This window comes from Athene cunicularia, assembly GCF_003259725.1.
Source record: "Athene cunicularia isolate RWA chromosome 26 unlocalized genomic scaffold, athCun1 chr26_part1, whole genome shotgun sequence".
NCBI classification, from domain to species: Eukaryota; Metazoa; Chordata; class Aves; order Strigiformes; family Strigidae; genus Athene; species Athene cunicularia.
This window is the reverse complement of record NW_020799136.1, coordinates 469,666-480,980: the sequence shown is the minus strand read 5'-3', so window position 1 is coordinate 480,980 and position 11,315 is coordinate 469,666. Positions and strand designations below refer to the sequence as shown.

Genomic DNA, 11,315 nt, shown 5'->3' with positions numbered 1-11,315 from the left:
ATAGAACCTGCTAAGCAGGGAGGGTACAGCATCCCGCCCCCTGACCCCCAGATCTCCACTCTTAGAGCGTAACCGGGGCCGATGGGATGTGCAAAGGTGTGACATCCCCCTCCCCGACCCTGGCTTTGGGGACCCCCCCGAGGGTCACAGAGTGCTGACTGGGACTGTGTGTCCCCAGGGTTCCTCGAGGCTGCCAAAGTGGGTGAAGGCTGGGGGGGTGCTGGGGTGGCTGCACCGCCGGTCCCCCCCTGAGTCTCTCCTGCAGGTGCTGCACCCCCTGCCCGCACCCCTGCCTGCAGCCGGTGCTGCCAGGCCCCTGCTCGCAGGAGTAGCTGCTCCCAGGAGCAGGTCTCGCTTGGGTTACTTGGCTCGCACCTTTGCCAGGAGGCAGGAGCCGAGCCCAGGTGCGGATGGGATTTAGCGGGGCTCAGAGCTCCTTGCATGGGACGGGGCTTGGCTGGGAGAGCGGGGCTGGCAACTGCCTGAACATGGGAGTCCCTTTCCCCCTCCTCACCTCTGCCTGGGGGTGCCAGGTCTCGGGGGTGGCATCTGTGCCCTCCCCAGGCTCCTGGCAATGGGCACGGGAGTGTGGAGGTGGCGGAGCTGGGTGCACTCAAACATACACACGTGTGTATGTGTGTCCTCTGAAGGCACATGCTTCCCGTGTGCCTGGACAGTCATTAAAAATGTATTAATAGCCAAGTGTAATTAAATACAAGGAGCTGCAGGAAAATACATATGAAAGGGCAGATGGCAATAGGCAGGAAGCTCGGAGTTCGAGTTCCTCGGAGCACAAAGTTGTAGGGGCAGGAAATGTCTCGGGCTCTGTGCAGCACCGAGCACAGACCTCGGTGGCGATGGTTGTGTGAGAAGGACCCCAGCTCTCCGGTATCCAGGCTCTCTCCAGGCATCGGAGGGGGTCAGTGTTCAACAGCAGCTTGTCTGTGCGTGTGTGTGTTTTTAATTACAAAAAAAAAAAAAAAAAAAGGCAAAAAAAACCCGTTGGAATTGCGGAGGGGGGGGGGGAAAGAAAAAACCTCTGGTTGCGTTTCCCTTCGCTGCTCTTGCCGGGCTGTTCGGGAGGGGATTGGAGCGGTGCACTGGTCCTCAGCTGGTTCCTATTAGTGTTCCTGTTCGCTCTCCTCGGCGCACTGGAGCGGTGCCCGCTTCACACCACCTCGTTGCACCGTGTCAGTGCACAGCTGCTTGCAGGGGCTGTACCAGGCTGTGCCGGTGACACAGAAAAAAATCTCCCGGTGCTTGAGGCAGGGTGTGGAAGATGGGAAGGAAGGATCTGGGTGCTTGGCCTTCTCCCGTCTTGCCCTCTTCTTACTGGGGTCTTCAGCCCCCTGTGCTCCAGGTTGTGCCCACTTTCAGGGCTCCTGCTCCTCATCCTTTAAGCTCTGTCCCTGGGCCGAGGCACCCCCCGTGCTGGGAAGGCACAGGCAGCGTGGGTGAGTCAGCCAGCCACGCTCCCAGGGAAGCATGCACTCCTCCATCCCTCACCCGGAGATAAGGAGAGCAGCAGCGATGTGAAGGCAAAACCCTGCAAGGACTCCGCTACGGCTGGATGCTTTTAGCCCCACTTGGGCCACAAGGTGCCCTTTTTGCAGTCTGGCCCTGGGGCTACTGGCCACCTCTCGGGCTGAGGAGTGGTGCTGGGGGTGCAAGCCGAGCGGGGTCTCATGGCGGGGACATCACTGGGGTGTTGGATGGAGCTGCTTCGCTTCAGCCTCTTTGCACAAGGCTTGGGTCTTGCTTCATGTTTAATTGCTGCAAGGTTCCTGGTGTGGAGTCACACTCGGTTTCCCCCCCCCCACTGCCTGCTGTCACACAGCCACAGCAGGGAAGGATTTGGGCTGGTAGCGGCGCTGCGACCCTGCTGATAGCTGACTGCACTTCGGATCCGCAAGGAAATAGCACCAGGCGTCTCCCAAGCAGCCACGCTCGGGAGCTGGAGGAGCTGCCACCTCCAAACCAGGCGAACCCCTGCGTGTGTGTGTGCAGGACGAACCACGTGGGAGTCTCCAAAGTTAGTGGCCTGGAATTCAGAGGGGATAAGGCTCGGTAATCCCATTAAACCCACTGGAAAGGGCTGATTGGGCTGTCAAGCAGCAAAACAAAGCAGTGCCAGGGACTTTGCGGGCGAGGAGGTGCCGAGCATCTTGAGGTGGAGCCATTCACCTGTGGCTGATGGAGAGCACCGGCCCCAGGCTGCTCCCTCTTCTGCATGGATGGGCCATGACACCTTGTCCGTGCTGAATTTCTGGCCTCTGGGGCCTGGCAGGACAAGGAGAGGAGACCAGAGTGTGGCACCATCGTGGAGACACGGGTGATCTGCCTTGGGAAAAGCAACCCAGTTGCTTGAGAAGGTTCAGCCCGCCCCAGCTGCAGCCCGCCGGGGCCGTGGCGGCTGGCTCGCCGCTTGCCGTGCTCGCCGCGAATCCAACACCAACCAGCTGTGTAACGAGCTGTCTGACTTGGGGTGTCTCATTCCAGCGCTTTGAGTTTCCCTCGGGAGACTGCATGGGGAACCCTATATATAGGCACCCTCTATAGGAGCGTGGGTTGCTGAGTGGGGTGTCTAAAATTAGCTGTCCCACCCCCGAGCACTGCTGCTGCCGTAGCACGTGCCCTCGCCCCGCTCCCGCTCCGCCAGCATCACACCTGCTCCGGGAGCTGCCCGAACCCCAGGGGGAGCAGGAAATCACTTTCCTGGGGAGCAGCGGCACCCCGGTATGCACCAAGCAGGAACCGTGTGGGGCTGAGCATCCTCCCTGCGTGGGGGACGATGGGGCAGGGGTTTCCCGTGAGGCCGTGGGGACCCAAACCCCTCGGTGCGCCGGAGGGGACCGAAAATCGCGGCAGGATGGGGAGAGGAGCCCAGCACGGGCGGCAGCCCCCGCATGTGCGCGGGCAGGCGGCCAGGCTGGGGCAACGGGAGAACAAAACTCCCTTTCCATCTGTGAGGAGCCATCAGAGCAATGACACGAGACGTCCCCAGCAGAGACGTCCCTGCCTATCAGCAACCCGGCCCCGCGGGGAGGGTCAGGAGGAGGAGATGGGGGGGTGGTGGTGTTTGCTCCGCGTTGTTTGCTGGGTTGTGTGTTTTTGGGTTTGATTTTTTTTTTTTTTTAAAATTCATTTTGTGCCAAAAGATTTGCGCTGATTTTTTGAGGGGAGTGATTCCTGGAGCCGCTCGGGTGCCAAGTGTGCTGGCGGCACATCTGGCCACAGCTATTCCCGAGCTTCCAGGTGAAAACCGGCAGGATTTCCACCCAAACCGTCAGCTTTGTGTAGCTGAAGCCTTGTGCCTGTGGCCCTGTGCAGAGCCCCAGTGCATGCGTGAGCCTCGAGGCCTTGCAAACTCGTGCCATCTGCTGCGGGAGCTTTCCTGGCTGCCGTGGGCACTGCTGCTTCGAGCTCTCTTTTGCCCGTTGCCTGTTCCTGCCTTTGTTTTCTCCCTGGGGTCTGCTGGTGGGAGGGGATTTCCCTTTGGCGTGGCAGGGCCATACAGGCATCGTCTCTGTCGCCCTTCTCCCCCTCCAGCTCTTCACCGATGGCATCACCAACAAGCTCGTGGCTTGCTACACGGACGAGGACATGGCGGACGCGGTGCTGGTCCGTGTCTACGGAAGGAAAACGGAGCTGTTCGTGGACCGGGAGACGGAGCTGAGGAATTTCCAGGTGCTGCGTGCCCACGGCTGCGCCCCTGACCTTTACTGCGCCTTCCACAACGGGCTCTGCTACCAGTTCCTGCCGGGCATCGCCTTGGGGCCCGACCACGTGCGGGACCCCCACATCTTCAGGTGTGCAGGACCCCCATGTCCTGGGGTGTGCGGGTCTAGGGGGGAGCCACAGGAAGGGGGAACTGGGGCTTCTCTGGGCATGGGGGGGGGTTTGCTCTGTGTTTCCAGCTCCCCCCTTCACCAGTGCTGATGTGCACAAACCTGGGGGATAAATGGGCCAACCCACAGCCGGGTTTATCAATGTGTTTTTAAAGCATCAGCTTTGGGTGAGTAGAGATTTCACGAGAACCACAGCTTTCACCTGAATTTGCCCTGGAAAGGTGAACGCTGCTTTTGACCAGGCAGGGTCCTGATACACTTCCGAGGCTTGCAGCTGAAGTGAGGGGAGTCTGAGCTGCGCTGAGCCTGCGTTTTTAAACACGGCTTTCGGGGAACCCCCCTCAGGGCTGGTTTTGTGGAGCACTCCTCTGGGGGACGCTGCTGCACGGCCACCTCTCACCCGTGTGTCCGTGTTTCCTTCCAGGCTGGTGGCCCAGGAGATGGCCCGGGTACACGCCATCCACGCCAACGGGAGCCTCCCCAAGCCCATCCTCTGGCAGAAGCTGCACAAATACCTCACCCTCGTGAAGACGGATCTCAGCCCAAAGGTATCCAACCCCAGGTAAAGGCAGAGGGATCCCAAAGAGCCAGGCTATGGCTTGGGCATCCGCTGCCCACCCGTCTCTAAGTCTTCCCCGTACGGGACCGGGGGGGGAAGAGCCCCGGTTCCCAGGTAAAGCCTCTGTGGGGGGGGAGAGGGGCTGGGGATGGTGTTGGGGCTGGACCCAGCCACGTTGCTGCTTCGGCATCATGATCCCTCCATGAGCAAATGTGTGGCCAAGCCCCCAAGAGCAGGTGGGGTGGAGGCATCTCCACGCACCCTTCCTCCTGTCGGCGGGGGCCCTTTGCTGTGTGAGAGCAGAGACAGCTCGGGGTTGTGTCTCTCCAGCAGCCGGGTAGGATCCAGCCTGAGCCAGACTCCCACCTGCTGTTAATAATCCGCCTCCTCCTCCTCCTCCCTGCAAATCTAGCCTGCATTTTAAGCCCTCCCTAGAATAAGCTGAAGCTCAAGCCCTTCTTATGGCGGGGTTCTGAGCAGCAAGGTTGAGCTGGTGTTGGAGGGGATGCTGGAAACGCAGTATAGATTAAAGCAGCCAGTTCTCACTTCAAATCAGTTCATCCCGTTTCTGGGAGCCTGGGTTCATGCCGGGTGAGTGCCGGGGTGTCTGGGAAGGATGTGCACAGCCCCCAGAGATGGTGGAGGTGAATGAACCCAAAGGCAAGCGAATAATTAACCTGTTCCCTGAGCAGCAGTGGCAGGCTGCAGGGCTTTTCTCAGCACTCACCCCGCTGCAGGCAGACTTTACCCAAGCCTGCACCTTCAGTGCAGCCAATTAGGTAATCATTAACTGGCTCGCTTCTTGGAATAGAAACTTCTGAGGTTATGGAGAGGATACGTGCCCTGACAGAGTCCAAAATATTCCCGTTGCCTGGGGGTTAGCTGGGTGCTTTGGGAGCGAGCGCTGCGGGGCTCGGTGGCTGGTTGGGTGAATTTGAGGGATGGATGTGGGTGTTCGTGGGGAGAAGGGAAGGGCTGAGGCTGCACCGAGGTGTCTGCGGGCACCCTGGGTACCACCCAGCACGCCGGAGGATGTCCAAGCTACTCCTGGCCTCCCCACCAAAAATGGCCTCGTTAGCCCCGCTCTGTGTCACTGATGAGTTCGTTTATCAAACGCATGGAGGGAAGCAGGGGGCAACGCTCTGCCCCCACGGGAGGTTCCCCATGAGCAGAAGTGACTCCACCCCGTCCCCTTCCCCAGCCTCCAGCAGGATGTGCCCAGCCTGGAGATGCTTGAAGAGGAGCTGGCCTGGATGAAGGAAACGCTCTCCCAGCTCGGGTCCCCCGTCGTGCTTTGCCACAACGACCTGCTCTGCAAAAACATCATCTACGATGGGACACAAGGTTCGTGGCAGCAGCCTCGCACGCCTGGAGGAGGGGTCTGTCCCTCGCCCACCTCCCCAGGGGCCGGCAGCTCCATCTCCAGCCCCTCTCTGAGCCCCGGCCTTTGCCTCCACAGAGCACGTTCGCTTCATAGACTACGAGTACACCGGCTACAACTACCAGGCTTTCGACATTGGAAACCACTTTAATGAGTTTGCAGGTGAGTTGGGCTCCTCTTCGGGGCACCAAAGGTTCTCCCCTACTTGCATCGGGTGCCCCGGGGTCTCCCCATCCTTGGGGGAGGAGGAGGAAGTTGTATCCCCGGTCCCGTGGTGGGAGATGGGGGAGCTCCTCTTCGGGCTTAGAGGGCTGTGTGAGGGGAGGGTCTCTGTGGGCGGTGGGGAGCAGCCTGGCTGCAACACCAGCCCAAGGGTTAGTGACCCCGAGCACACCAGGAGCCTCAGGGGCTTCACTCACCCAGTTGTGCGTGGGGAGAGCCCTGTGGTCACGGCACTTTGCACCAGAGAAACCCTCCCTTTCACCTTTCTGCCCCCCCACCCCGGGCATCGCTGACCCCGGCTCCCCTCGCAGGCGTGAAGGAGGTGGATTATCGCCTCTACCCCAGCAAGGAGACCCAGCTGCAGTGGCTGCACTCCTACCTGCAGGCCTACAAGCAGCTCACCCAGGGGGACGGAGGAGGCACGGGGGTGTCCGAGGAGGAGCTGGAAGCTCTCTACGTGCAAGTGAACAAGTTTTCTTTGGTGAGTGGTGGAGATGGGAAGGACACGACCTCCCTGTGGGACTGGTTTCCCTTGGCTCTTGGGTGAGCCAGCTGCCGCTCGGCGGGTGAGGATGGGGGTGCAGGTACCAGCCATGGGGGTTTGGGGGCACCTGGGGCAGGAGGCTGCCCCAAAGAGCCCGACTGCACCTCGGAGGCACTGAGCCCCTGGGCAAGGTCAAAGATAGCACTGGCTGCCTGCCATCCCACAGGATGCCAAGGAACAGCGTGTCTCTGATAGCTGTGGCCTTGGGCATCCCTTCAGAGAGGCCAGGCACAGCCAAGAATGAGGAAATCCTCTTTAGTATGGGCATGGGCAGGAGGAGCCAATTTTCTGGAAACTTAGGGCAAAATGTCAGTGGTTTCCTGGCTAGAGCTGCCAGGAGGGACATCCCGGCTGCCAACACAGAGGCTGGTACCCTGAGCGTGTTGCACAGCTGTTCAGCATCCTTCCTGCTCATCTCTTGTCCGGGCTGGGACCAGCCTCTGGAACATATAAAAATGCACGTGCAGGCCAGCTCCAGCTGGCTGCCACCCCGCGTCCTGTCGTCACAGCCACGGGACTTCTGGGACCCGGCCAGGAGAGGCACGAGCGGCTCATCCTGTGGGCCCCGTTTCTGATCCGTGTTTGGTCTGTTACAGGCATCCCATTTCCTCTGGGCGTGCTGGGGCCTGATCCAGGATAAATACTCTACCATAGACTTTAACTTCTTAAGGTGAGTCTGCTGGGGCTGGGGGGCGTTCGCTCCCAGTGCAGTTCAGTGTTAAAAGACTGGAGCAAGAGGATCCCAATGGTCCCTCCGTGCTGGAGGGATCCTCTGTGGCTAGGGCACGCGGGGCCAGGGGGATGAGTGTCTCATGTCTGTCCCTCTCCTCTCTCGGCAGATATGCAAAGCTAAGGTTTAAACAGTACTTCAAGATGAAGCCGGTGGTCACAGCCCTGCAGATCTCTAAATAGCATCTCTGGCCTGTGAGACCCTGAGATGTTTTTGTCCTTGCTGCGTCCACAGCCCTCGCATCCCCCTCGCCCCTTCCCCACCCCAGCCGGGGGCGAGGGCAGGTCCTGATGGTGGGATGGTGGAGGAGAGGAGCTCTGACCCGGCCACCGATTAAAGGAGACCCTGGACATACCTGAGACTGGACCGTGAGACGCTGGAGAGGACCACGGCCTCGGAGAGGCCCCTGCCTACGCCAGGAAGCCTTACCACCGCCTTAACGCCGAGCCCGGCTCGGCCCCGGTGCCCGGCAGGTCTGTGCTTTGCTGGCACTACTGCTGCTTGGCCTGGCACCCAGTTTGCTCCCTCTGTGCCGTCCCCGAGGGGGGAAACGGGTCCCCCCGTCTGCTCAGGACCCCCCCCAGAGCTGCCCAGTTGCTTTAGCTGTGCCCATCGCCTTTGCTGCTCCCTCCGTCCCCTCTTGCCCTGCCTCCTCAGTGCCACTTGGGCTCCCACCCCCAAACCAGCACCTTTTTTTGGTCAGTATTGATCCTGGGCTCGGGACTGTCTCTGAGCACAGCACCCTTTTTCACAGGGGGTGGGTGCTGCTGTGCTCCAACTCGGATGGTGCAAAGCAGCAAGGGGAGGCGCCAGCCATGAGCCCTGGGACCAGCGGGCTTTTGCTGGCGGGTGCTGGGTGCCTGCGCCCCGACGCTGTGCTCAGCCCACGGCTGGCTCTGCTTGTCCCCACGGCTGTCATCTCCCAGACTCCCATTAGCTCCCATCACGGCTTCCCTCGTAGCACCCTGTGCTGCTGGAGCAAGAGGCTCCCAGCTCTGCCTTCCCCGTCTCCCCCAGGGCCAGGGCGGGGGGGTCCGTCCTGCCCCTCGCACGGGCACTGTCTCTGTGCTCCTCTCTTGGCTGTGTCTCTGCGTGGGACCCCCTGGCAGGAGGTTGAAGAGAGCTGACCCGCTCCATGAGTGCACAGCTTCATCCCCTGTCAACACTCGGCTGCTCCCCCCCTGCTCCTGGCCCCAGGCTCTGCGAGGGCAATCCTGACCTGCTGAGCACTGTCCAGCTCACGACAGTGGTTGTGCATCAGCTGGGGGGTGAAATCAGACCCCTCTGCCCCTGCCTTGGCTGCTCGGCGAGTGGTAATGGGGACAGGGTGGCCATCTACTCCACACGGGCACGGGAACCTGCCCCAGCAAGACTGTTGTTGCATCTGGTGTTTGTTTCGGTGCAAAATAAAAGCTGCTGGTAGCTGGAAATAGGGGATGGTGGGTCTGTGGGGACTGGTGTGCCGGAGCAGAGATGCTGGTGGAGGTATTTCCTCCCAGGGTGGGCTGCTGGTGTCCCTCCATGCTCCTGACCTCCCTTCAGGTGCCCTCGCTGCCCCTTCCTGCAGGCAGCAACTGCCGGGGCTCGTCCTTGTCCCAGGGCGATGTCCTGGTGCTGAGGACAGTCTCTGCTGAGCTGATCCCTCATCTTCATCGTGCCCCCCCCCCCCCCCGCAGTGGGCACCCGGGTGGAAGAGGTTGAACCCCAAACCTGGGGTGAGACCTTGGGGAAAGGCTGATGAGAGGTGGGAGGAGAAGGGGCACACAGGGCAGGAGCAAATGCCGAGAAACAGCACAAGCGAAACCATGGCAGGGAGCCAGAGCCTGAGGAGGGGGCTGTGCTGGAAGGGGGGAAACAAAGCACCCCCCATCCGTACTTGGGGTGAGGGCGCCCTGCCCAGCCCGTAGCTCTCCCCACCCCAGGCTGGTGAAGTCCAGACCCAGATCTCCGCTCCAAAAAGTCACCTTTATTGTGCCAAGGGGTAGGGAGGGGGACAATTGTAAACAAGTATGTGAAATATACAGGTTAAGTTACTCATCGTCTTATTAACAAAATAAAGCTCTATCTATATTTACAGTCTTTTTTTTTTTAAAAAAAAAAAAAAAAAAAGAGAGAAAGGAAGAGCTGCATCTCTGTTGGGCACTTCTGCTTCCAGCCCCCTCTGCAGCACAGCCCATCCCACCCTGGGGGCCAGCACCCCTTCCCCAGGGACCCCGGGCCCAGGCAGAGCAGCACAGGGAGGGGGAATAAATAAAGCACTGACGAAGGGCAAGAGAGGAGGGAGGTGATTGCTGGGTGGGCGGGGAGGCGGGATGCTCCCTTGGATAAACAACGTCCTGCCGGCAGCCCCCTGGGGTGCAGGGGAGCAGCACTGGCACCCCGATGCTGCTCTGGACACCCCCCCACGGGCTGAGGATGTGGGTCTGCTGCAAAACCCCTATTGCAGGGCTCGTCCCCCCCGCCCCCCGGCTGCAGGCTGGAGCCAGGGCTCCTCCTGCACCCCCAGTGGTGCTGGGCTGGAGGCCAGGCTGGGGCTGCAGCCCTGCTGCCTGTTTCTGCCTGTTGCCACAGGGCGGTGCACGGACTCTGCGCACAACTGGACACCGTGCACAGACACCCGGGCACTGGGAATGCACAGCCAGACACTGGGGATGCACACCTGGACACTGTGCATGCGCACCCTGACACTGGGTACGAACACCTGGACACTATATGCACAACCTGACACTGTGTTTGCACACCCTGACGCTGTATATGCACCCCCAGACACTGTGCATGCACACCTGGACACTGTGCATGCACACCTGGACACTACACACACACCCCCAGACACTGTGCATGCACACCTGGACACTACACACACCCCCAGACACTGTGCATGCACACCTGGACACTACACTCTCCCCCTCCAGACACCATGCATGCACACCCAGACACCATGCACACCTACCCAGACACTGTATATGCACACCCAGACACTGCACACACCCAGACACCATCCACGCACACCCAGACGCTGTATATATGCTGTATATGCACACCCAGACACCGTGCACACACACCCGGACACCGTGCATGCACAGCCGGCCACACAGCCCCTCTCTACCCCAAACACCCCTGGGCTGAGCTCTGACCGGAGCAAGTTGGGGTATTTTTTTTTAAGAATTTTTTTTTTTCCTTATTTTTGTAATCGCTGTTATTTTTCTCTCCCTCCCTGGTTTCCACGCTGCGGCCCACGGGTGGAGCCTGCAGCTTGCAGGGCTGGGGTGCGGGAGGGAGAAGAGGTGCCCAGGGGCCACCGGGCACGTACCCACCGCAGCCGGGGCTCGTGCCCGGGGCAGGGGCCAGCGGGGGGACGGGGTGACGGCGCAGCCAGGGAACAGGCACCCTCTTTATTTACAAAGTGGGCCAGAGCTGTCAGGAGTATAAAGGGCTCCTGGGAGCCCTTGGCTGGCACTCGGGCCAGGCGAGAGCTAAAAATGGCTCCACGGGAATTTGCTGGCAGGCTCCAAAGACCGAGCGGCGGAGAGGTCAGGCGGGGCTGAGGGACAAGCGTGTCCCCATCCTGTGTCCCCAGCACTGGGCGCTGGCAGCTGCAGGTGACGCTCTCTGCAAGGGACCCACAAGGGCTGGGAGATGCTCTGGGGGTTTTCCTGCACCCCGATACCCTCAGGGAACTCCTGGGGGGCTGCAGGTGGGTGACAGCCGGTGGCACCCGTTTCCCCAGGCCAGGTGGCTTTGAGCTCCCTACACCCCTGCCGCCACAGCGAGGCTGTGCCAGCCCTCGACAGCTCGCTCAGCGGGGTCAGCTCGTCCTAACCATGGCCCCATGCAGCACCCCATCGCCCCCGTGCTCCCCAAAACTGGGTGCTCACCTTCGCGGGACCCATCTGCAGGCAGCAGCTCCCACCCGCCGGGGTCACCTCTGCTCCCAGCGCAGCCCTTCAGCCGAGTCCCGACCCATCAGGGGGATGCTGTGACCTCCTTTTTGGTGGCAACCAGCCCCCACCCACCACCCCCTCGGCCCCCCC

At 60.9% G+C, this 11,315-nt stretch overlaps 1 protein-coding gene and 1 long non-coding RNA gene across 3 annotated transcripts; one reads left to right on the top strand and one right to left on the bottom strand.

The window, feature by feature from the left end:
• Nucleotides 1–2,791: 2,791 nt before the first annotated feature.
• Nucleotides 2,792–8,944, top strand: ETNK2 (ethanolamine kinase 2). The gene is made up of 8 exons (XM_026864094.1): nt 2,792–2,809; nt 3,301–3,809; nt 4,273–4,410; nt 5,609–5,751; nt 5,867–5,950; nt 6,322–6,491; nt 7,151–7,224; nt 7,394–8,944. The coding sequence occupies exons 1-8, from the start codon at nt 2,792–2,794 to the stop codon at nt 7,464–7,466; spliced, it is 1,209 nt and encodes a 402-aa protein (XP_026719895.1). The 3' UTR covers nt 7,467–8,944.
• A 286-nt stretch (nt 8,945–9,230) lies between these two features.
• On the bottom strand, nt 9,231–11,309 carry LOC113488835. 2 transcript variants are annotated; one of them, XR_003399978.1, is made up of 2 exons: nt 10,347–11,309; nt 9,231–10,170 (listed from the first exon to the last, which is right to left on the bottom strand). It is a non-coding gene; the product is annotated as an uncharacterized LOC113488835 (long non-coding RNA). The 2 variants fall into 2 exon arrangements; XR_003399979.1 differs by lacking the exon at nt 10,347–11,309 and adding an exon at nt 10,235–10,297.
• Between the last annotated feature and the right edge of the window lie 6 nt (nt 11,310–11,315).